Raw genomic sequence first — 23,951 nt, 5'->3', positions numbered from 1 at the left:
CACATGCCATGGCCAACATGAGGTCAGAGGACAACTTTTACAAGTTGTTTTTCCCCTTCCCCCATGCGGGGACTGGGGTTGAATCCGTGGTGTCAGACTCAGCCTGACATGACAGGCTAATACCTTGAAGCACTGAGCTACCCGGCAGGCTTCCAACTTAATTTTTCAACATCATAGTACATGAAAGCACACTCATAATCATGTTTTCTAAGTTTAGTACCCAGTAAGTTACATGATACACGCTTTGTTATAAAATACGTTGTGGCAAATGACGTAGTCTTTGGTTTCTGAGATAGGGTCTCACGGAGTTCAAGCTGGCCTCAAATTCACTATGGATCCAAGGATGACCTTGAATTCCTGGTCCTCCAGCCTCCACCTCTGAAGTGCTGTGAATACAGATGTGCATCACTACACCTGTTTTTTAAACCAGTGTAACATTTGCTGTAATATTGGGAAGGCTAGGTATATTAAAATGCATGTTTGCTGAGCAGTTTGTTGAGCAGTGGTGGCACACGCCTTTAATCCCAGCACTCACGAGGCAGAGGCAGGCAGATTTCTATGAGTTCGAGGCTAGCCTGGCCTACAAAGTGAGTCCAGGACAACTAGGAAATCCTTTCTTGAAAAACACAACAAACAAACGAACAATTGTGCAAAGGACAGCTCTACCCTAAGCCCAGCAGGCTCTGCACTCGCTCCTCCTCATTATTCTCCACAATCATTCCTGAACTTGGCTCCAATCAGGCTGTACACCTCATTCATCCTACCCAAACTGCCAATGCTACCAGACCTCATGTTACTGAATCTAACTGCTAACTCCTAGACCTTGAGTCTTTTGTGATCTGAGAGCTGACTGTTCTTGGTCCTGGAAACAGTTATTTTATGTGCCCAAGACAGCCTCCTGCTCTGCAGGTTTCTTCTAAATCTCTGGTGGTTCTTCCCCTCTTGTCAAATTCTAGGCAGTTAAACTCTGAGCTCCAGACTCCATTTCAGGCCCTACATTTCTGTCTTCTCTGCTTTCTGGTGATTTTGCCAACTCTCATGGCTTTCAAAACCAATGCTTCACAGATACTATATAAAGAGGACTTGAGTTTCTATCTCCAGACTGCCTCCTGCTGGCTGCTGACATCCTCTCTTTTACAGCAGTGGGCACCTTGAATGTAAGCAGCCCTGAATCACGTTTCTGATGGCTCCTGATTCCATGCTTTTTCAGATATTCCCCACTGCAGTGAAGGCTAACCACATTCACCCAGCTGCTCAGCCCTAAGACCTTGGAATTGTCTTTGATTTTTGTTTTTTTGTTTTTTTTCCACATGTGGAAGCAAACACTTCTAGCTCTAACTTCAAAACACATTCCAAACATGAGGCGTTCACCCTGACGCCATCACCTAATCCATGTCTGTTCCTGGGCAGCTGAGACAGCCACTGATCTGTCAGTTTATTCTCAACACATCAAACATAAATGAAGCCACATCACCACTCTGCTCAGGGGTCGTCAATAGCATCCCATCAGACAGCCGAAGCTCCAACCATCACGCACAGGCCTATGTGGTCTGACTTCCTGTCCTCCCCAGAGTTTCTGGGCTCTTGTGCCAGGTCCTTCGGTTGCTCCCACATCTGCATGGTTCAGCCTCCTCCCCTCAATCTAGACAGAACTGGTTCAATGCCCGTCACTTTCAGGGTTCCATGAAGTCCCCATCTCACTATGTCCCTGTCACCCTGTGTAACTGCCTCTCCCACACATTTCCCCTCCCTCCCTCCCTATTTTTATCCTTAGCACTTACCACTTCCCAGCAAGTACTCATTAGTTACTTAATTACTGTCTTATTAAGAATGCAAATTTCCTAAAGGCAAGGGTTTCTCTTGTACCTCTAGAACTTAGTACACAGGTGGAGCCTTCTATAGTTGCTTAATACATTTGTGAATAAATGAATCCTGAAGGAACAAAGAGGCAATGTCTTCGTGAGTCACTCTTTGAGCTCCCCCAGGCTAGGATCAGTTTCTGAAATGAAGAGTGACTTCATGTCCCTGGAGAAGAGAGGAAGGCTGGCTTCCACTTACTCTTCTAAAACCTGGGAAAAGCCTTTGTCTGTTTCTTGGTTGTTTTCCCCTTCCAATTTCCAATTAAACACAAACCAGAGGCAGAATTATTTCACTTCTAATCGCATGACCTACTAGCTATTTCCTAATTCCCGTTCCCCAGTCTCAAGAGCCACTTTGTGATTTTTACTGACTCCCACAGGAGAGGTGACAGCCCCAACAAACAAGGTGTAGAGAGAGGTTTAGAAACGTGCAGCGACTGCTAATTCTTCCCAGTTTTGCCCTGTGGCTGACATGAGTGGCACCTGAAGGGCCTAAATTACCACACAGAGGGGAACTGGCCTCTCAAAGGACTTAGCCTTGGCCACCCAAGCTAAACCTCTGCACTGTAACGTAGCAGCTGCTGGCTGGTACAGCAAGCAGTCTTGATGCTGAGAGAGGTAGCTGAGGGATGAGATGCCCATCATCCGACTCCAGCAGCTTGTACAGTGATGTGACAGCTTCATGTCTCCACGCTGCCAGGAGCTCCCTCTGGGCACACAGAGAAACAGCAGGACGGAATACTCTGCCCGTCCTCAGCCCCTGTACTGAGCAATGTCTCAGCTTAGAGCATGCCAGTCTGGAGTGCACCCCGAGGAAGGGCACAGTGCCGCTTGTGCCAGGGACAGAGAGCAAGCAGTCCAGAAGCATCCTGAGAGGCCTGGCTGCCGGGGCCGATTCTGAGCTTGCGCCTGCGCTTCGTTTTTACCTTCAGAGGCCCATGAAGCAGTAGAAAGTTTTCTACTTCACCATTTGTCAACTGGAACAAGTCCACCACTGACACCAGGGAGCTTCTCCTCGAGAATGGCACCCCCACCCAACCCCCTCCCTCCAGCCTCTCCTCCAGCCGCATTCTCGCTTAGCCTGGCGTGCCCCATACTTTCAACCACTTTTACCTTCCCACCGGGCTCCAAAAGAACCTGCTGCCCTGGGGCCTTCGGAAAAGCTGCTCTGAAAACACTGGCTGGTAATGAAGAAAGCTCCCGAAGAGACAGAACGGCATCTACATTTCAGAAACAAAGACCTGAGAGTTGGCTGTGGAAGGAAAGGAGAAAGAACAACAGGAGGGAGATGGGCCATGCCTGAGTCTGCACAGCAGTACAGAGAAGCACCAATGGCTTGGATGACCGAAGCTCCCAGCAGAACTACTCATTTGGGCCATCCTGTGGGTATAATTTCCTTGTGTTTGTTCATTTGAGACAAGGTCTTGCTATGCCCAGGCTAGCCTGCAACTCGATAAGTAACCTAGGGTAGACTCGAACTCTCAATCTTCCTGCCTTAACCTTGAACATGTTAGGATTACGTGCATCAACCATCCCCAGCCTGGGCTCCTGGCTTAGAGCATCCTGGGAATAAGTTCATAGATCCTTTAAATCACCCAAAAGTACCGTCCAGACATGCCGCCCGGTAAACATATAAGGAAGTATATGATCTCCTAACAGATTACTCCAAATTCACAGCCCACAAGGCTTAAAATGAGGCTACATAATGCTGTCAACCCAGAGGCACTCACAACACTCCAAACACCTTCACAGTAAGGTCTCTCTGCCTCTTTCTCTCTGTGCCCATTATCCACTTGTTCCAAAATAACGACTGATACTTTCAATATCTGCAAGCAAAGCTTCCAGTTAGAGTGTAGATAGAACAAAGAAGAGACGGACTGAAGGAAACAGGAAAAAAAAAAGTCCCATTTTTACAGCAGTGCAGTGCTCAGGGTCTAGAAAACTGCTAGAGTCCTTAGCTGGCTGCAAGAAACTTTAAGTCTTTCTAAGGGCCACGGTTGGGCAACACTTGCTTAAAGAAAGCTTGGGGATTGCCACATATGCGTCAACGGTCAGACTTGACACTGCTTGCTACAAGGGATTATAACTTTTCCAAAACACTTAACCACTTAGAAGAACTAAGATAGTCAAGACCAAAATACTAACTTCTCTATCTGCTGGAATGGATAGGCTTTTGTTTTGTTTTGTTTGTTTTGTTTTTTGTTTTTGGAGACAGGGTTTCTCTGTAGCCCTGGCTGTCCTGGAACTCACTCTGTAGACCAGGCTGGCCTCCAACTCAGAAATCCACCTGCCTCTGCCTCCCAAGTGCTGGGATTAAAGGCGTGCGCCACCAAGCCCGGCATGGATGGGCTTTTTACCCAAACATCTGCTGTATCATCTTTTTACTGCTTCTCTTCTCTTTGACGGGCCTCCACAGGCCCACATTTTCTGATATCTTCTAACACATGTATTGGTTTTGTGCCCCCTCCCTCCGTGTATGTGCGTCTTTGTGCGGGTCTTTGTGTGCAACAGTATTGAAGTTGTTTCTTTCCTTCCAGGTGGGACACAAGGACTCAGGTAATCAGACTTGGCAGCAAGTATCTTTACCCACTGGGCCTTCTCAGTGATCCTGGCCCAATGTTTAAATCAAATCTAAGTAGAGGTCATCTATGTAGTATCAGCAGGGATGTCAAACTCTTCCCCTCAGAGCAGCTGGGTGGCCAGGGGAAGATCCGGTTATGGACAAATCCTAGTTAGTTTTCTTTGGCAAAGAGCCTGTGTCTTTAGCAGCCTAGCTTGTGGAGCTCATAATGGTTTTAGAGCAGCTTATTTTTCCCAATGGCTGTTGATTTTAACCAAAGAGGCAAGTAAGAGGACTAGAATTAGACAGCTCACCCATCACTTCGGCCAAAGAGACTTCATGGTCACTGGTATTGATCGATGTCTGTCTGGTCACTAGATAAACCAAGCAAATTGGTACACACTCATAACCTCAACACTTGGGAGGCTGAGGCTGGAGCATAGAGATCTCAAGTTCAAGGCCCACATAGACCACAGGATAAACACATGCCAGCCAGGGCTTCATAGCAAGACCATGCTCCAACACCCTACCACCTAAAGAAGAAACCACTGCAACACTGACATAAGCCCTGTTGGGAGGTTCTGAGATCTGCACCGTTCACTGTCCTTAAGAATTTAAAAAGGCCGGGCGTGGTGGCGCACGCCTTTAATCCCAGCACTCGGGAGGCAGAGGCAGGCGGATTTCTGAGTTCGAGGCCAGCCTGGTCTACAAAGTGAGTTCCAGGACAGCCAGAACTACACAGAGAAACCCTGTCTTGAAAAACCAAAAAAAAAAAAAAAAAAAAAAAAAAAGAATTTAAAAAGAAAACAAGACACTGCAGTCATACCCATCGCTACAGACAATGGACTGCTTTGTGTCAATAATGGAAAATGCTACTGTGTGGTCTGGGCTCTGTCATTCCCTGTGCCAGTTCACTGTGAGCTGGCTCACGCTGACCTTTCTAGCCCTCCAAGACAGCTCAGCCATAGAGGTGCTTGTCCAACATTTGTGGATTCAACCTTCATCACCACAGAGGGTAGGGGGGTCAACTCAGGGTTTTGTCCTCTGTAATGCCAAGGGCCTTCTAAGGCACAGCATGGAACAGCTGTAGTCCCTTCCTGCCAGTACACACTGAAAAGTTAATCGCCTTTCTACAATGAAATCTGTATAAAGGGGACCCTTGGGCCAATTCGTGGCTCACAGACCACTGCCTATGGTCTGCCTCTCTCCTCGTTGACAGGGCCTCTACAGGCCCAAACTTTTATTTTGCTATGTAATCATCCAGTAACCTCCTAAAAATGGGGTAAGTTCAGGAGAAAAACCAAACAGTCCCTCTGGATCATGTTATGAAACGATTAAAAATGACAGACTATTAGAATCAAAACCAAGGAATGTAGTGAGGACAGGTTTCTCCGTCGCCCTGAGCAGAAGACACTTCCTTTTCTACTAAAATTAGATTACGGCCCTGGGAAAGAAACCTAAGAAGGAAGGAAGGATTCTGAGCACCCTTAAGCCAGCAACGCGGATGAAGAAAAGCATCTATTTTATTTCTTAGGTCATCTCTTACGAGCGATAGCGCCTACGCTTTCTTGGAATTCCAGTGCATTTTTGCCCAAACCCCCCACCCCCCGCAAGGGGCATCGGGCCATAGCCTGGGAGCTCTGTCCACAAGTTCTCCAAACTTCTAAAATTCCAAGAGCTTGCAGATACTAGCCGCAGGCTCAAGGATCCAGGTATAAACATTAAAAGTCGGTTTTTCGTTCAGCAGTCATCTGCCTAGGGCGTTCCCTCCAGTCCTGCCACCCTCTGGGACTGCGGTGGCCGGGCCAGCAGGCTGCAGCTCAGACCAGCAGGGCCCATCTGACTGGCACCACCTGGGTCCCAAGCCTGGGCTGCCCACAGGACGAGCCCGAGGGGGCGTCGGCCGCCTGCATGGAGCAAACTCGGGCGCAGGCTGAAGGCCCGGCGCGACCCAAGCTGAGGGGGCGAAGGGGGGGTACCAGGCTCGCCCCGCTGCCCGCGCCGCCTGCCAGCCCCGGAAGCGCCGCCCTCCCGCCCGGGGCTCCGAGGGGCGGGGAGTCTAACGCCCCCTTCCGGGTGCCTCCGCCCGGCCGGCCAGCCGCGCTCCTCCTCCGGGCGGGAATCCTTCCTCCCCCGCCCCTCCCGTAGCCGGGCCCCGGCGCCAGTCCCAGTCCCAGGGGGGCACCCCCGGTCCCGGCCTCCCCTCCCCGAGGCCTCTGTCCGTCTTCCCGACCCTTGAGGGCCGGGAAGACGCCGCCGGCAGACGCCAGGACCCACCGCTCATTACGACATCTTCCTCCCTGGCCTCCGCCGCCTCCGCCGCCACCGAGAGCCTGACACCGCCCGCCTAGCACCCGCCAATCCTGGAGCCCGCCACCGCCCGAGCGACGGCAGCTTCTACCAATGAGCGCTTGGTACATTGGGGACCGACAGCATTTTCAACCAATCATTGGGAAGCATCTAGAGTGACGTTGGTCTGGCCAATAGAGCTGTGAAGTGTCACTGATAGACGGTAGAAGTCACCAACCGGAAATCAACTGGGGAATGAACGACGTATCCTTTAGCCAACTGGCGGGAGGCAAAGTCCCGCCTGCTAGGAGGTTGATGGACAGCAACAGGAAGCTGGGTGAGGAGGGGCTTAGCCGAGAAGTGTTTCTGTATTGGTCGTAATTGACCTTCCACCCACCTCTAACCCAGCAGATAAGTGATAGATCTGCCCTAAAGCCAATCAGAAGTGCTACTGTGAAATGCTCCGTAAAGAGCTTATACATCTCTCCATACAGTCTGGCGTGGAGAGGCTCTAGGGTAGCTGTCGGATACGCGGTGCCCGGCCCCCAGTGAGCGCATCGCCTTCACCTCAGCCCCTCGCCCGCCATCGCCTCTGGAGAGTTGACGACCTGGCAGGAGTTGGGTTACCTGGCACTTCCTAGAGGGAATTGTCATTATATCATCTCAAGCCCCTGTTAATCTTCACCAATGTTTCGCAGAGCTTCCCTGATCCACTCAGCTCCAGACAGGCGTGTCTGAGCCTTTATCAAAAGCAGATCCCTAGGGTCGTCCCTAGTTACATTTGCTATTTCCCGGGGCGGGGTGGGGAGACGCTGCTAGAATCTGCATTTTAGCCTGCGCCTCAGGTGGGCAGAATTGCACGCTGGCATCCTAGCGCCCTTGCTTGGTCTCTGCTTCATCTCCTCCCGTATGAGGGGCCGTGCTTGACAGGCACCACAGGTAGGTTTAGCTTTCTCTTCCAGGCCCTCTGCGAACGACTAACTTAGGCAAGCTGTACGGAGCACTGAGAGGGAATTCACGCTGGCTTGAGACCTGCGTGGGCAGGAAACCCCACACCCCATCTGCAGTGGACCCTTAAGACTCCTGTTGAAGCCCGAGCACTCACACATCCACCTCATAGTACCACCCTTCCTGGTTTGGTTTGTTTTGTTGTTTTAACCCACAGTGAGAAAAAATGTTTTACATCCAGTAAACTAACTTATAAGAACATGTAACAAAGCTCCTCAAATCAACATTTGAGAGTCATTGATCGCAGGTAGATGAGGCACATCCATCCCTGCTGGGGTCTTATTTGGACTTTCTGTTGTGCTGAGGATCAAATCCCCAACACTAAGCATGAACTGTATCGTCGAGCTGTTCCCCAGCTCTCATTACGTTTCCTCTTCGCCTCTTCTATCTTCCTCTTCCTTCTTTTCTTCCTGTCACTTTGAAGAAAAGGTTGCTGAGATGAAGTGATAACAAAATAAAGAGCCAAGCTGGGTGGCAGTGGCCCAGGCCTTCAATCCCAGCAGCAGGGAGGCAGAGGAGGGCAGATCTCTGACTTTGAGGCCAGCCTGGTCTACAGTGCAAGTTCCAGGACAGCCAGGGCTACACAGAGAAACCCTGTCTAAAACAAAAACCACACACACCACAAATAAATAAATAAATAAATAAACAAACAAACAAACAATAAAGAGCCAAATGCTTAGAGTGTAGTAATTTGGAATTCCCAGTCTACCTCTCTCTGGTTAGGTTTTGAAACACCAAACATCAGATGCTATCAGTCCTGTAGCTAGAATCCTTCACTTGGGGCTGGGAAGATGTCACTTGCTGTTCAAACACAAGAGGCCTGAGTTCGGAGCCCATGTGAAAAGCTGGAGTTCAGCCTCTGTAACCCCACCTCTCACATGTGAGGTTAGGGCAGAGACCAGAGGATGGCTGGAGTCTGCCGGTGGCCAACCTAGCTCCAGGCTCTGTGAGACACAGCAACAGAGCAGGACCCAGTGTATGTCCTGCTCTGGCCTCCGTGTGCACATGTATGCCCACGCACCGTTCCTTCATTGGGACTCCCTGTCCTTTATAAAATCAAAGCTTTCTGTTTAAAGGTCCTTCACCCTTACACACACACACACACACACACCCTCCACGCTCTTGTCTTTCATGCCTTTTCCCACCTTTCTTTGCTTCCCTAGTCTTTCCTCTCAAGGAAAGGTGTCACAGTCCCTAAACACACAGGAGTTCCCTTTCTTCTTAGGTAAGCCTTTCCTTTGTCCTACAAAATCTGGCCTCTTCACTCCTGCCCAGCCAAGCTTTGCCTTGCTTGTGCTGGCTGCCCTGGACTGTCACTGGCTTACATGAAGGACTCCCTCCTCCCACTCTTTCACTTCTGTTTGTTTCCGGGCTAGGGAAATCAAGGCCAGGACCTCCCACATTGGAGGCAGTCTCTACCACTGAGCCCCATCCTCCCTCATGGCTGCCCTAAGGGACTGAGCTACAGTGGAAGAACCGGGGCTTCTATCCGAGATGATCAGGAAATGGATTCGGAGCTCAAGAATGACTTTGCATACACGCACATCTGCATAAGACTTGTTTAGCCCATACATTCTGTTCCCAGGGCCAGTTTCCAGTTTGGCTTGCTTTGCTGTGTCGCCAAGGGCTCCGCCCGGGTTCAGTGACTCAGGTGCATTAGGGTGCAGGGGTTTTGGTGGGGAGGTGGGGCTGACTATCCTGCTGGGTGGAAACCTCTTCTAAGACAAAGCTGGAGGTAGCTAACTCTGTCCTTCCCAGAGGCCCTCTCGTGAAGAGCACATGAAAAGTGTGGGTGGGGGACAGTGAGAAAACCTAGAATTCACCAGTAGTAGTGATTGAGTGGTTAGTTGTTTTTAGGATAGGGTCTCAAATAGCCCAGGCTTGCCCAGAACTCATGATCTTCCTGCCTCTACCTCCCAAGTGCTAGGCTCTCAGGCATGGGCCACCAGACCCAACTGGTACCATTAATTTTGAACTGAATGGTTCAGCCCTTTTAAAAACCTGTCAGTTTGGGGTTTTTTTTTTTGGGGGGTGTTGGCTATCTGTTTTTCATTTCTCCAGGCAGGGTTTCTCTGTGTAGCCCTGTAGACTCACTCTATAGACCAAGCTGGCCTCATACTCACAGAAATCCACCTGCCTCTGCCTTCCGAGTGCTGGGATTAAAGGGGTGTACGTTTGTTTTGTTTTTAGGTTATTAAAGGCACAGACAAAAACGGGGACCCTTTGTGTTTACTTGTTTGCGCCTTGTACTGGGCATTGAATCCAGGGCCTCATGCTTGCTGAACCCGGGTCCACTGAACCACATCCCCTGCCCTACCGATGGAGTCTTTCAAGTTCATTCATAAGCCCCCTCAGACCACCGCACAATTATTTTTTTCTCACAGGTCTCCGTTTCCAAGAGACTAGGCAGCAGGTTCCACTCTGCCTGATTCCTATACTGGGGATTGAACCCAGGGCCTCGTGCACGCAAAGCAAGTGCTCTAACCACATCAGAGTCCTGACTATACGTCAGACTCAGCAGACGGCCTTTCACCAGTTCTGAAGTTGGGCTCCTGTCTCATCCCAGGATGTCAGTCCCTAGGATGGAGCCAAGCACCTATATGAAGAAGACCCTCAGATAATCCATGTGTAAGCAAGGCAGATGTAAGCAAAGCATTCCTTCACCAAAGGCCCTGAGCCAACCCACTCCTGCCTCTCCTTCCCTGAAGAGCTCCTTGTTCCACCCTACCTGCAGTGGTATTTGAAGAGCAAAGGTGGTTAGGTGGTTCCAGCTGTGTCTGCCCACATCACCCACGTCACAGCGCCATCTTGTCCCTGGTGGGTCTGGAAACAAGTTCTGTCGGTGCTGCCTCCAGCTGCTTTGAGCCTCCTCCTAGTCCACGTTTCCACTCTGTCCCCATTTCTAGTGTGCAAAGTTACTCGTTCTCCACCACGTATGGTCCATGTTTACCTTGACCTCCACCGCGCACCCTCCACTACCAGCACAGTGCGGATGGCAGGCACACAGCTGTTGGCAGTCCTTTGAGCGCTTCTCACTCAGGCTCAGCTTGCTCCATGTCCGCTCTATTGTTTCCCTGGCTTCAGCTTCCTGTGAAGCCCTTCTGGGCTCTCCGTGCTTCCCAGCCTTCTCTGTTCTCTTCTGCATGTGGCTGCCCTTGTCTATCCAGAGTTCCCAAGGATGCTGAGCACACTGAAGGAGGCACACGGAGTCATGGTCTCTGTCCCCAGGAAGCTGCAGATAGCTGCAGGGGCACCCTATAGAAAGATCCACAAGGCTCAACATTGCTCTTGGTCTAGAAGCATGTCCTGACAGCCTTTGTCTAAGGGCAGGCAGCCTTGGCCTCCACACCGGGTCACACTCCCTCCTATGGCCCAAGCTTGACGGGCTAATTCTTCAAACCATTACAGCCCCCTCAGCCTTCTGAGGATGCTCACGTTTGCCTTAGGATCTCCCCATGGCCTCTGCCTCTTCCTTTTCCTCCTCTGGTTTTCTTTCTTCATTCTCTCTCCACCTATGGAGAAGACCCTCCCAGACATCCCTGATGCCCTGATGCACAAACCCCGACAGCGGCTTGATGGGAAAACCCTTGGTTTAGGTGAACCATCCAGGAACGCCAAAGGTGGATTCCCTCGTATGTTCTAGCTCCCCACACTGTGCATCCTAGTGCACACATACAGCCACCAACTGCCCGTGTTGCAAACCCAGGGATACCACTTCCATCCCTTGCTGTGACCCCCCAGCTCCCTCTACCCTTGGCCTTCCTGGCCAAGTGGATGGCTGCTGGCCAACTGCCACAGAATCTCCCAGCAAGGACATTCCAGCCATCCCTCCGGTAGGTTCTTCCTTCTTGCCAAGGGCAGAAGGAGGTGCTCTCTGGGCAAGTGTTGGTCCTCTGTAGCTCTCCCGTGTTGCCGCCAGAGGGCACCCAAGGCATTTCAGAAGCCCCTGACCATGGTTTTACATGCCCAAAGGAGGAAACACAAATAACCTGGTGGATATTCTGGGCCTACTATTGGCCAACCTAGGCCGTCCTTCATCCCCAGGCCTTAAGAATGCTAGGACCCCTACAAAGAGATTCCTTTAAGAAGAGCCATTTGCCTCCTCAAGAGAGCACAGTCCCATCTGCCCGTCCCTCAGCGTCCCAGAAAACACCATCCACCTCAAACTCCTGCTGGCCCTCTCCTCACCATGAACACATTTTCACGGAGCCACCAGGTTTCTCGAGTCCAGGCTTCCCACAGCAGACCAGGGTCATCCCTGGACTAAAAGCCTTTAGCACTCACTAAGCAAGCATGGCACATCCGTCCCCTCGCCCCTCTCCCCTTAAAGCTCTTGACCCTCTCTGTAAAGCCACAATGAAATAACCTCCTGAGGGGTCCCTGACACTCCTGAGGGTGGAGGGTCACAGAGGCTGTTGGCAGATCTCCTTCACCTGGAAGCAGGACCCAGCTGGCAGAGACTCGGGAAGTGGGTGATGGTGGTGATAACAATAACAATAATCATATTAATAATACCATCGGGGCCACAAAATGGCTGTGAAATACCCTCTAATGATCCCTTGTATTTATAGATCTCCTTCTCTTCAGAGCCATTGCCCAATTAACCCTCCCAGCTTCCCTAGGAGGGACAATTAACCCCATATTTTATGACCAGGGGAAACCGAGGCCTGAGAAGGTCCTGGAGTTGGTTGAGGTCACAGTGAATTGATGATAGCATAATTTGTAGGACGGCACTCCTGTCCTTTCTTCTGTACCCAGACCCACATACTCACTGCCCATCCCGCTCTGCTTAGCCATCACCTCAATGCAGGGAAGGACTCAGGACTTGGGCAAAACCTATCCACCTGCAGTTCTGAGGACAGAGGCCTTAGTTAAGGAAGGCTTAGCCAGGGGACAGTGTAAGCGCTGAGCGCCGAAGACATGGTCATTTCTGAGGGGCATGGCTCCCAATCTTTCATGGTCCTAGTCAGGACTGTTGAGAATAGGAAGGTAGGGCCTTGGGGTGCCCACACACACACACACACACTCAGCTGCTCCACCCTACAGCATCTCCCTGCAAAAGGCACGGGGCATCCCTTTTCTGTGTGGATGTGTGTGTGGTGTGTGAGTTCTGGTATGAGCACATGTGTATGCATATGGTCATAAGAAGGCGACAGTTGTCATCCTCAGTCTCTCACTGAACCAGAACCTGGAGATTCAGCTAGACTGGGGCCAGTAACCCTTCTGTCTCCACCTCCCCCGAACCTGGGTTACGAAGGTGCACACTCTGTTTTTGACATGGGCACTGGAGATCTGACCTCAGGTCTTCATGCTTGGGCCGCAAGTACTCTATCAACACTCATCTCCCAGCCCCCTGAAGAATATAGATATATATTCAGAACAGCTAAACACCCGACAGTTAACCTCTTCCATGCCACAGTACTAGAAGACAGCAAGGCAGTTCCTAGCAAGGAGAGAGACAGGTCAGACCTTAGGGAGAAGGAGAAGGCAGGGGAAGCAAGAAGAGTTCTGGAGGGGGCTGGGGAGACGGTTTAGAGGTTACAAGCACTGACTGCTCCTCCAGAGGACCCAGATTCAATTCCCAGCAACCCACAGGATGGCTCACAACCATCTGTAGCTCACACATCTGACAAACAGATGCATGCGCATGAAAGACACCAATATCCACTAAATACATACATACATACATACATACATTCATTTTTGACCTTTTGAAGGATAAGAGCAGTCTCATGGCTCACCTGGAAGGGATCTGACACCACAAGGAAGAGTGTGTGGGCAGGCCTGGGACACAGGCCTGCATCTTAGCTTTAAGTTTCCATTTGGAAAGTATAAAAGAAAGCAGAAAGTCTCCTGTGGCAGTGCCCACCCAACATCCGAGTACTCAGGCAAGAGGACGATCATGAGTTTCGGGCTAGCCTGTACTACATAAGGAGACCAATACAAAAAATTGAAAAAAAGAAAGAACTCGTGTTTACCTGCATTGCGAGGGTTTAACCCCCAACTCCATAAAAATGAGAAATAAAGATATTTTTTACTCTGCACCCAGGCCCAGGAAGCAGACCATCTGAGCAATAGGGTCCCCTAAGCTGAGAATTCACTGTTATGAAAAGTACTGGTGGGGGCTGGTGAGATGGCTCAGTGGGTAAGAGCACCCGACTGTTCTTCCGAAGGTCCAGAGTTCAAATCCCAGCAACCACATGGTGGCTCACAACCATCCGCAACGAGATCTGGCGCCCTCTTCTGGAGTGTCTGAAGACAGCTACAGTGTACTTACATAAATAAATAAATCTTTAAAAAAAAAAAAAAAAAAAAAAAAAAAAAAAGTACTGGTGACAGAACAGATGGTGGTGGAAGGGTGGGACTCTGGGCTGGAGAGGAGTTCTTGTCTTGGCCACTGAGGTTGGGGGGAGGGGGGCGTGTCACTGTATTGAAAGAACAACAGCGCCAGCCAAAGCGCTCGGCGTGGAGCCTTTAAGTTGTTGCTCTAGCTTGCTCCTGCCCCAGGTCCCTTCCCACTCTGCCCCTGGCCTCTGACCCCTGCAGTCCCAGCCTGGGCTGGTTCCTCCCCTGGTTCCTGGTTTCACCTCTGAAACTCAAGGCTCCACATTGCTGAGATTTTACTAGGGCTCCCAGCTGGGTCCCACCTTTGATCTGGCTTCAAAAAATCAAGAGCAGTAACACGGGGAGCAATTTTCCCTCGACCTGTTGTGGAGGAAGGCAGGAGGCAGGTCCTGACCAGCCCGGCCCACTCTAGTGAGAAGCTGGTGGCAGGGGGAGGGGTCATAGAAGCAAAGCCACCCTTTCCTCTCTAACTTCCTTGGCCTTCAGAGTGTGGATCCCACTCCCAGCAGGAGGATAGGTTAGGCGATTCTTTCAGCGCCTTCTCCCCACACTGGGTTTGTCTTCATAGCACCCCGCTGGGCTAGGTTACTGCTCAGCTTCAGTCCTTTCCCTACAATTTCCCTGGCCTGTCCCTGGGGAGTGGCCACTAACCACACCAGGTAGGGCCTGACCATGGGCAAGTCCTCCCAGCTGGGTAGGCACTTGAGACATTACTCAGATCGCTGTCCCCACACCAGCAGGACTCTCTTAGAAGTCTGGACTCAGATGGGGAGGAAAAAGTTCAGCTGGGAAAAGGAAGGGACCAGCTTCCTGGTGCCTTCACAACCCAGTGGTCCAGGCTGTAAGCCCTGGCTTAAGGTTCCCTAGCATCCTCAGACAGAGGCCCCACCCTCGTCTGTTCAAAGACTCTGGGTCCTCACCTGCTGGAGAGATGCTCTCTCACCTGCCCTTTTAAGTGGTTAGCAGTGTGCATCCCCCATCCCCAGCCGAAGGTCCTGGGCTTCTCCATGCAGGTGGGGATGGAATCTAGGAGATGGCAAAACTCTCTAAGAGTTCAGCTGCCCCCCCCCCCCCCAGTAAAGACAAGGACTCCCCTGAACAGCCTCCTTTGATGTGGAAAGAGTAGGGGTCTGTCTCAGGAGAAGCCTAACAGCCATGCTTAGCTGAATAAGAACTAAAGGGGAGGGATCTGGGCTCACACCTTCCATGGGACATAGTCACTTTGAGCGTTTTTAGAGTCTGGCTGAAATGTGGGACACCACCAAGCCAGAGATTTTGTATATTTTCATGTCCCTAACTTGCCATCTGTACTCTTCTCCCTCCTAGAGAAATAACTACCCCCCCCCCCCCCACACACACACACACATGGAAAGCGTTGCTTACAGGTTGGGATTTTTCTAGGATGTTCGAGTCCCATGCGTACCACCTCACACATAATCCGGGTATGTGGGGGGACAGGGCCATAACTGCTTGGTAAACATCAGCCCAGATGCTATGTTTAGCCTGCCAGACTACTACCGGGAAGACCCCTTTGAAAGTTGTCCCTCTGTCCTCTCATCGTCCACCCTGCCCTCAGCACCTCTCCCTGACCTGGGGGCAGAGAAGAGAACCCAAGGAATGGAGGAAGTTGGGAGCCACCTAGTCTCCAGGGGGCGGGATCCCAAATAGAGTGATAGCCATCACCCTGGCAGCTCCAACCTGTTCTATTAGGTGAGTAAGTTTTTTTTTTTTTTTTTTCCCCTAGAGGAGAAAGGTGAAGGCCTTGGTGGGGAGCTGTTCTGACTCTAAAGTGGCCTTGCAGCTCCTTGGCCCCTCCAGGCCTTGTGCAAGATCTGTAAATCTCTCACCACCCACAGGCTGGGGGGGTGGGGTGGGGGTGGCGCTGAGCTGCTACCTCAGACTTTCATGTCAGGGAGGTTTTATGCATGTGTTGCTTCTGGCAGCCTCCGTGGCTCCTGCCCGGGGCCTCTCCCCAGCCAGTAAAAATCCAGTCCCATAAATCTTCGCTGCCCCTCTGGGGGCTCAAGCTTAGTTCCTCCCACTCCATACTCTACCACCGAACCTCTGTGTCTCCCCCACCACCACACACACACACACACACACAAGAGCCTACAGAACAGTGGCAGGGAACAGAGGCCCAAGACCTTTGCGAAGGAAGAAGGGACCCTCTCTGACCAGCTCCTTTGGTGTCAGCCACTGCCACACTGCTTGCAGAGCCCGTGAATGGTCTGATTCCAACCGCCAGCATTGGAAGGCCTTCCGGGGGTCTCTAGTGGCGAGGTGCCAGCATCCACCTGAGCCTCCTGAGACAGGTGGCGTTCCACCTGCCAAGCCCCCGGGTGCAGCAGTTGAGGGTGGCAGGCGGCCCACAGACTATGCTGTTTTACCGGATCTAAGTAGGGAAGCCAAGAGTGGGAAAGACAGTAACGGGGGGCTCACACTGATGCCGGCTCTGAGAGAGTCAGGGATGAAGCAGTTTGTGTTTTGAGATGTTTTTTTTATGTAGCCCAGGCTGGCATCAATCTTGTGGCAATCCTGGCTTAGCCTCTCCCACGTGCTAGGTACGTGCTAGGTACGCGTGGATACCATCACACCCGTCCAAGGCTATTTTATTTTCTGTTTTGTTGTGTTTGTTTTTATTTTTTGTTTGTTTGTGTTAAGACAGGGTTTCTCTGAAGCCCTGTCTGTCCTAGAACTTCCTATATACAGCAGGCTGGCCTCGAACTCAGAGATCCACCTCCCTTTGCTACCGGAGTCCTGATATCAAAGGCGAATGCCAGCACTGCCATGCCCAAAGCACAGTTCTTTTTTTTTTTTTTAATATTTATTTTATTTATGTATTTATTTATTATATGTAAGTACACTGTAGCTGTCTTCAGACGCTCCAGAAGAGGGCATCAGATCTCATTACGGGTGGTTGTGAGCCACCATGTGGTTGCTGGGATTTGAACTTCGAACCTTCGGAAGAGCAGTCGGGTGCTCTTACCTACTGAGCCATCTCACCAGCCCCAAAGCACAGTTCTTAACATCCAGGTCTGATGGGAAAGAACAGATCCTCACCCTGGATGGGACAGGTGGCAAGTGCTGGGTTGAGCCCAGGGCCTGGACAGGAGAGAAATGAGGTTGTGCCCCAGTGTCCTGCTGGGGAAGGCGGAAGGAGCGATGGGAGCAATAAGAACTGGGCGGCTCCAGGGTTGGGAACAGTGTGTTCAAAACGTTCCTGGGAAGAAAATGCAGCCTGGACAGGGGAGGCGAGGAGGTGAGGGAGACTAGACGGTAAGAGGTTGGTGCCCAGCTCTACCCTTCCTAGAATCAGGTGTGGTTTTCATCCTGAAGGCTGGGCGAAAGAGAGCTCTGTGGTGAAAGGGCTGGAGGGGGATACGGCACCAGGGGCTCACGAACCACATGGAGAGAGGATGCTGGGACACCCCCTCCCCCGCCCCGTCTGATCCGGAAGTCATCTCACAGGGCACCTCACCACTCCTGTCTGCCGTTTCCGATCAGCTGATCTACATCCTGTTGCTTCACTCCCACTGAAGCTCGTCAGTGCTGGTGAGGACCGAGGCTGTGTAGGTCCGTGGTACCAGTGTCTGCCATTGATTATTAAGACACTACTGCATGTGCGACACTACGCCAAAAGATTCCACGTGCGTCTATTTTTTTTTTCCTCAGTCCCTCGGTTCACACACCTGAGCGTGTGGTGAGTTTACGTAGGGATCACGTGGCTGGATGAGGCTGAATGACAGGAGTCCGGGTCCCCACAGTCCGGTTTCTGCCCTCCGCTGCAAGGAGTTCGCCTAGCAAGACTCTGGAAAGGGGGTTCCCCTGCACCTCTCCTCACCTCCTACAGCAGCCAGTAGGGATGGCCCGCCATTGAGAAGCCTGTCAAAGCTGTGCTCTCAGCATCCGGGCTGCTTCTGTGCTACCGCTAGTGCCCAGCAACCACCAGGGACTGGGCAACAGCAAAAGTGAAGCTGACTCAGCCGGTTTCCACCCCCGCCCAGGGAAATGGGGAGCAGCCTCGGCTGGACAACAACCAATTAGGCACTTTTTATTGCCCACGCTGTCATAATCCTTCAGAGCTTGGCTGGGAGGAACAAGAGGAAATGGGATAGGATGGAATTCCAAGATACCTTTAAGTTCGTCCCAGCCACTTGCCTGCTTCCGGGCTGGGCAGCCCAGGTGAGATCTGCAAGAAGGTCTCTGGGAGAAAGCTGGGCTCCGGAGGCCCATAGGCCTTTGCAAATACGGTCTGTAACAAGAGTCCTGCAGTGTCCAGGGTTCCTCTTGTCTTTTGTAACCCAGAAAGAGGAATCATCTCAATTTCTTTTCAGGATAGGGCTGGGACAGCTAAGCTCATTTAGATAAAGAGGCCTCTAAGCCAGGCGGGGGTAATACACACCTTTAATGCCAACACTTGGGAAGCAGAGGCAGGCAATCTCTGTGAGTGTGAGGCTAACCTGGTCTCCAAAGAGAGTTCCAGAATGCCAGGGCTACACAGTGAAACCCTGTCTCAGAACAAACAAAGTCAACAACAACAAAGAGAGGGAGAGAGAGAGAGAGAGAGAGAGAGAGAGCTGGAGAGATGGCTCAGCGGTTAAGAGCACTGACTGCTCTTCCAAAGGTCCTGAGTTCAATTCCCAGCAACCACATGGTGGCTCACAACCATCTGTAATGGGATCTGATGACCTCTTCTGGTGTGTCTGAAGACAGCTACGATGTACTCATATAAGTAAAATAAATCCTTTAAAAAAAAAAGAAAGAAAGAAAGAAAGAAAAAGAAAATGTCTTTTCAGGAGAGGGTTAAGGGCTGGTGAGATGGCCAACCTGGTAAGAGCATTTTGTTGCTCTTGCAGAGGACCTGGGTTGGGTTCCCAGAACTCCCATGGTGGCTCACTACCATCCATATCTCCAGTTCTAGGGGACCTGACCTTATCTCACCTCTACAGACACCAGACACTCATTTGGTGCACATACAGGCATGCGGACAAAACACTCACACACACAAAATAAAATCTTAGGAAAAAAATAAAAAGGGCTGTGCCCCACTTGCCTTCTCCCCTTTCTCTCAGATGTGCAGGGCAGAGCTTTGTCCACAGTGAGTCACTTATCTGGTCCATGGACTGTGTGGCCTTAAGAGCCCACATCCTGGTTGGGACCGGCAGCCGTGGCCTGTCAGAGCTCCCATCTGCCCCTTAGTGAATGTAGTGATATTTCATCTGAATTTGTGAACCCTGAGAGGATGAACCTTCCTTTGCGCAGTCCTCAGGAGATCGCTTGTTCATTTTGTGAGTAGGGGCACCATGAGGGAAACCAAGATTTCTGGATCTTGGCAACCATGACTGAAGATCCCAGCAGACCTAGCATATGGCAACATAGGGGGTTCTAGCCAACTTGGAGGCTCTGAGCAGGTCTGTGGTTGAGAACCCTGGGGCTAGATCGAGTCTATCAGTTCCAAGGGGAGCTGTGAGCAGCCCAGGATTCCTCCTGGGCTTGCAGTGTGAGTAGACTTTGATTTAGCAGAGCAGAGCAGGCCAAGTGGTTTTGAGCTTCAGAACACCAAAGGTCGGTTCTTCTAGGGTGATGTGCTTATCCACTTTGTTGTAGGTGTTGGGACACAGGCAGGTCTGTGGAGGTCCAGACTGTGGATTCCAAAGTTAGCTGAAGGAGGGCAAGGGACAAGGAAGTAAAAATGCACCTGGGGGGCTGGTGAGATGGCTCAGTGGGTAAGAGCACCCGACTGCTCTTCCGAAGGTCCAGAGTTCAAATCCCAGCAACCACATGGTGGCTCACAACCATCCGTAACAAGATCTGGCGCCCTCTTCTGGAGTGTCTGAAGACAGCTACAGTGTACTTACATATAATAAATAAATAAATCTTTAAAAAAAAAAAATGCACCTGGGCTAAGCAGACACCCACCTTCCCTACCACAGGTAGACATGGTAGGTTTAGAGGAGTCCACTCACCCGTTCAAATGCCATCGTCTCCCCTAGGTAGGGGGAAGAGGTGGCTGTGGCTGGAGACTGGAGGCTGCTGAGTGGAAAGAGAGAGTTATTGCCTCTCCAGACAGTTCAGCCCTGAATAAGGACAAAGTAGGGCTCAACAGATGACACTTGGCGTGGAGCCAGGGTCCACAGGCAGCCTGACAAGCAGGTGAGAGGAGAAGGCAGTACCCAGGATACATTAAAAAAAAATAAAGACGGGGCAGTACCCTCTGTCTGCCCTAGGTCTTAGGGGAAAAAAAAGCAAATGAGAGTAGGAAAGTTGGACATCAAGTGACTAATTGTTTTTTTTTTTTTTTTGAGACAGGATTTCTCTGTATAGCGCTGAATGTCTTGTAACTCTCACAGTAGACCAGGCCGGCCTCAAACTCATAGAAATCCTCCTGCCTCTGTCTCCCAAGTATTGGGATTAAAGGCATGCAGCACCACCACCCGGTTGGGGCCTATCTTTTCTATATTGATAATAATAATAACTATTATTATTATCCTGAGGATTAAGCCCAAGATGTCATACATGTTAGGCAAACACTTTACATTGAGCTACAGTTACAGCCTTCCTGTCCCTCGCCATCCACTACCTACCCTTGGCGCACAGGAACGTGGGTTCTTAGCTTTACCAGGGTTCTGAGAATTCAGTCTCCCTGCTTACAAAGGAAGGAAGCTCTCTTACCACTGAGCCACCAGACATGGATGAGATCAACAATAGTGTCTCCCTCAATCATCCTCTACCTTTTTTTTTTTTCTTCTGAGACAGGCTCTCTCATCAAACCTGGAGCTCAGCCGTTGAGCCAGATGACTGAGCAGTGAGCATCAGGGATTCCCCCGACCCCGCCTCCCCTGTACTAGGTTCTCAGGATTGAACTGTAGGTCTCCATGTTTGTACAGCATGCACTTGGTCAACTGAGCTACCTTTTGGGCTTTTACTTTACATCAGGCTCGCTACGTTGCCTGGGCTGGCCTTACGAGGCATGCTTTTGGAGTCATATTTGCAGGTAACAACCTTGAGTGGAGAGGTGAATATGCTTCCCATTGGCTTCCTGTTGGCTTCCCAGCCACCAGGCCAGATCCTGGCCTCGAACTCTTTGATGGTCTGCGGAGATCCTTACAGAGACCCAGGCAGATACAGGGAGTATGGTTCTTGACCACAGAGATCCCTCAGTCTGAGGAGAGAGCAAACATCCTCTCTGATTCATCATCTGGGAGACCAGAATAGGGCAGACAGCAACAGAGTGGAGTGCTTGAGGGAGAAGCCAAGCTGTTTACTTTGGGGAGAGCTCCTCAGAGGAGACTATAAATGGCGTTTAGAGAGGGGAGGTGTGAGAATGTCGTTGGTTACCCTCAAATGATGACATTATCCAAAAAAAGAAACTGTTTGGGACATCTGACTTAGGATTCCAAGTCATCCCCTTCTCCTAGGCACAGGCCTCTGTGTTGGGACAAGGTACAAACATCAGGGGAGGGAGAAAAAGAGAAAAGAGAGGGACAGAGGAAGGGGCAGGGGAAGGAGGGAGGGATGAATAAAACACCAGGGAGGGGAAGCTTGTCATATTGGTGAAGATCCTCCCTGGCCCAGGGATGACCCAAAGTCACTTAAATAGGAAAGACAAAGAGGCACGATGAGCAGGTTCCAGTCTGGGTCTGGCCACAGTGAGTCAGGGAACCAAGAAGTCTGATCCTGGGAGCCAAATCCCCGAATCTCTGGGGAATCTCTTAAAGACTCCAAGTGTCCAGCCTCAAAGCCGCTGACAGGTACAGATCTGCCCCTTCCCTGACCTCTTCTTTTTTCCTGCCCTTTGGGTGCCTTCTGACCTCTGACCTTGGAGCCTGAGGGACCCATTCTTTCCATAAGGCAGAATGGAATCTCCTCCCCCAACTCTAGAGATCTGGGGTAAGCCTGGATAAGAGACAGCATAGAGGACCTATGCAGATGGGTGCAGGGTAGGAGAGGGAGAAGTGCCTGCGGAGCCCGGGATGCTCTTCTGCAGCTGAGGGAAGGCATGGCTCCCACTAGGGCTCCTCCTCAGCTATCCAGGGATTCACCCTTCCCCAGAAAGAGCCAGGAGCAGGTTTATGAAGTTCAGGGAGAAAGTGGAGGGGAAATGAACATTTATCGCAAAGATCCCTCCACTTGATGCTAAGGAGCGTATACATTAGAAGGAAGCACCCAGAGGTCAGGGCTTTCACAGCTAGGACATCACAACCTCCTTGCCTCCTGCTCTGGGTGGACCCAAGCCAGGACAGCCCAGAGAGGTTCCTCGGGGACTTTTCAAGTGAAGGCAGCTAAACTGTGCAACTTCCAAAGCTAACACCTGAGACATCTTCTTGTCTCCAGATGTGTATTTAAGGGGCAAGCTTCCCGTGCAGTCCTGAGAGTCCATGCAAAACAGGGTAGAACTAGCTGTCTCTTCTGCTGGGGGGGGGGGAGAGGCGGGGGATCCCCTGAGCCCTTAGACAGGCCACAGGAGCTGGCTCTAAAGGCCCACACTGGGAAGGCCTGGAGCCTGTCTGAGCCCCAGTCTCAGGCAGGAGGGAAGAGGGTGGCAAGGGGGTAGGATGTCTCTTCCGCTTGGTAGATTAGTGACTCTGAGACAGGAGAGGGCCTGTCACCAGCCCATAAATAAAGCAGCCGGAGTCTCTCCTTCCATCTGTGTTTATCTGTCTGGCCTTGAGTTTCCGGTAGAGGAGATGTCTCAGCAGCCCCAGCATCAAACGCCAGGCATGCTGGAAGGAGGGCTGGCCTCCCTCCCTCCCTTCCCCTCCTTCTGCACCTCCAGTTCTGTTTCTGCAGAGCTCTTCCTTGAAGAAGCGTCTCTCAACTTAAACACTGGCTCCAGGAGGCTTCTGGGCCCTGGGGGTGAAAGGATGCCACGGGGAATGGGTGGCCTGGAATCTCTGCCATGTCTTCCCACAGATGCTCAGCCTTCCGGAACCTAGGGGAAGGGGCTCTGCCATGACCCGTCCAGGGTCACGATGGACAGGAATCCACCGGGTGCCAGAGGCCCTAAATGCATGACAAATCTATGATGACCCTGCATGCCACCTCCCACCCCACTGACCCCTCGTTCTATAACCCCCACCTCTGCTTTCTACCTCCTCGTTCTTAGATTCAGGGTAGGCCCAGGAACTCTCCAAGGTGTGGATCTTGGACCACTGGCCCCCTGCCTCACTGGAAAATGGAAGGGAGATGCTTGCTCCATTAGGTTATGTGCAGAATCAAGAGGGACTTGGGAACTCAGGTTTGATGAGCACCTCGGTGCATACTGGTATAATTAAGCCAAGAGGGCTGGTTGTCCTAGATAAAGGTTACCACGCTTGCTCTCCACCCAGGACACTGCTCAGTGTCTAGGACACAGTAGGTACTCATTAAATATCCGTTTTAAAAGGATTTAACTGATTTTTTTTTCAAGACAGGGTTTCTCTGTATAACCCTGGCTGTCCTGGAGTTCACTCTGTAGACCAGGCTGGCCTGAAACTCAGAAATCCACCTGCTTCTGCCTCCTGAGTGCTGGGACTAAAGGTGTGTGCCACCACGCCCTGCTGATTTAACTGATTTTTATTCATGTTTATGTGTGCCTGTGTGTGCATGCATACATGAGGCTACCCTAGAAGGCCGGAAGAGGACACTGGGTCCCATGGAGCCGGAGTTATGTAGGTCCTGGGAACACAACTTGGATTCTCTGCAAGAACGAATGCTCTTGACTGCTGAGCCATCTCTCCGGCCCCTGGCTTAGGCTTTTTGAAACAAGGTCTTACAATATAATCCAAAGCTTCAAAGGCATGAGCCTGCTGCCTCAGCCTCCCTAGCACAGTTAAATGCACTTCTAGGCAGTGTCCAGTCTGTCCATCCATACACTCCAGCTTTTCTAGTAACCTCCGAATCTACCAGAT

At 51.2% G+C, this 23,951-nt stretch overlaps 1 protein-coding gene across 4 annotated transcripts in view; it reads right to left on the bottom strand.

Moving 5' to 3' along the window:
• The window catches only part of Sp2 (Sp2 transcription factor), a 28,323-nt gene extending 17,586 nt beyond the window's left edge, over positions 1-10,737 (bottom strand). For 2 of the 4 annotated variants that reach the window (XM_021176338.3, XM_021176339.3), the window contains exon 1: positions 10,445-10,737. Coding sequence is in view for 2 of the 4 variants with exons in the window: in XM_021176337.2 (XP_021031996.1) it covers positions 6,697-6,703 (7 nt within the window). In the remaining 2 variants the exon portion in view is untranslated. Of the gene's footprint in view, positions 1-6,696; positions 6,804-10,444 lie in introns of those variants that run through there. The other 2 variants (XM_021176337.2, XM_021176336.2) reach the window with 2 other exon arrangements.
• Positions 10,738-23,951: the final 13,214 nt, after the last annotated feature.

This window comes from Mus caroli, unplaced genomic scaffold (genome assembly GCF_978045245.1).
Source record: "Mus caroli unplaced genomic scaffold, Mus_caroli_1 scaffold_13, whole genome shotgun sequence".
NCBI lineage: Eukaryota > Metazoa > Chordata > Mammalia > Rodentia > Muridae > Mus > Mus caroli.
Note: the sequence above shows the minus strand (reverse complement) of the source record. Positions and strands in the feature narration are given on the sequence as shown.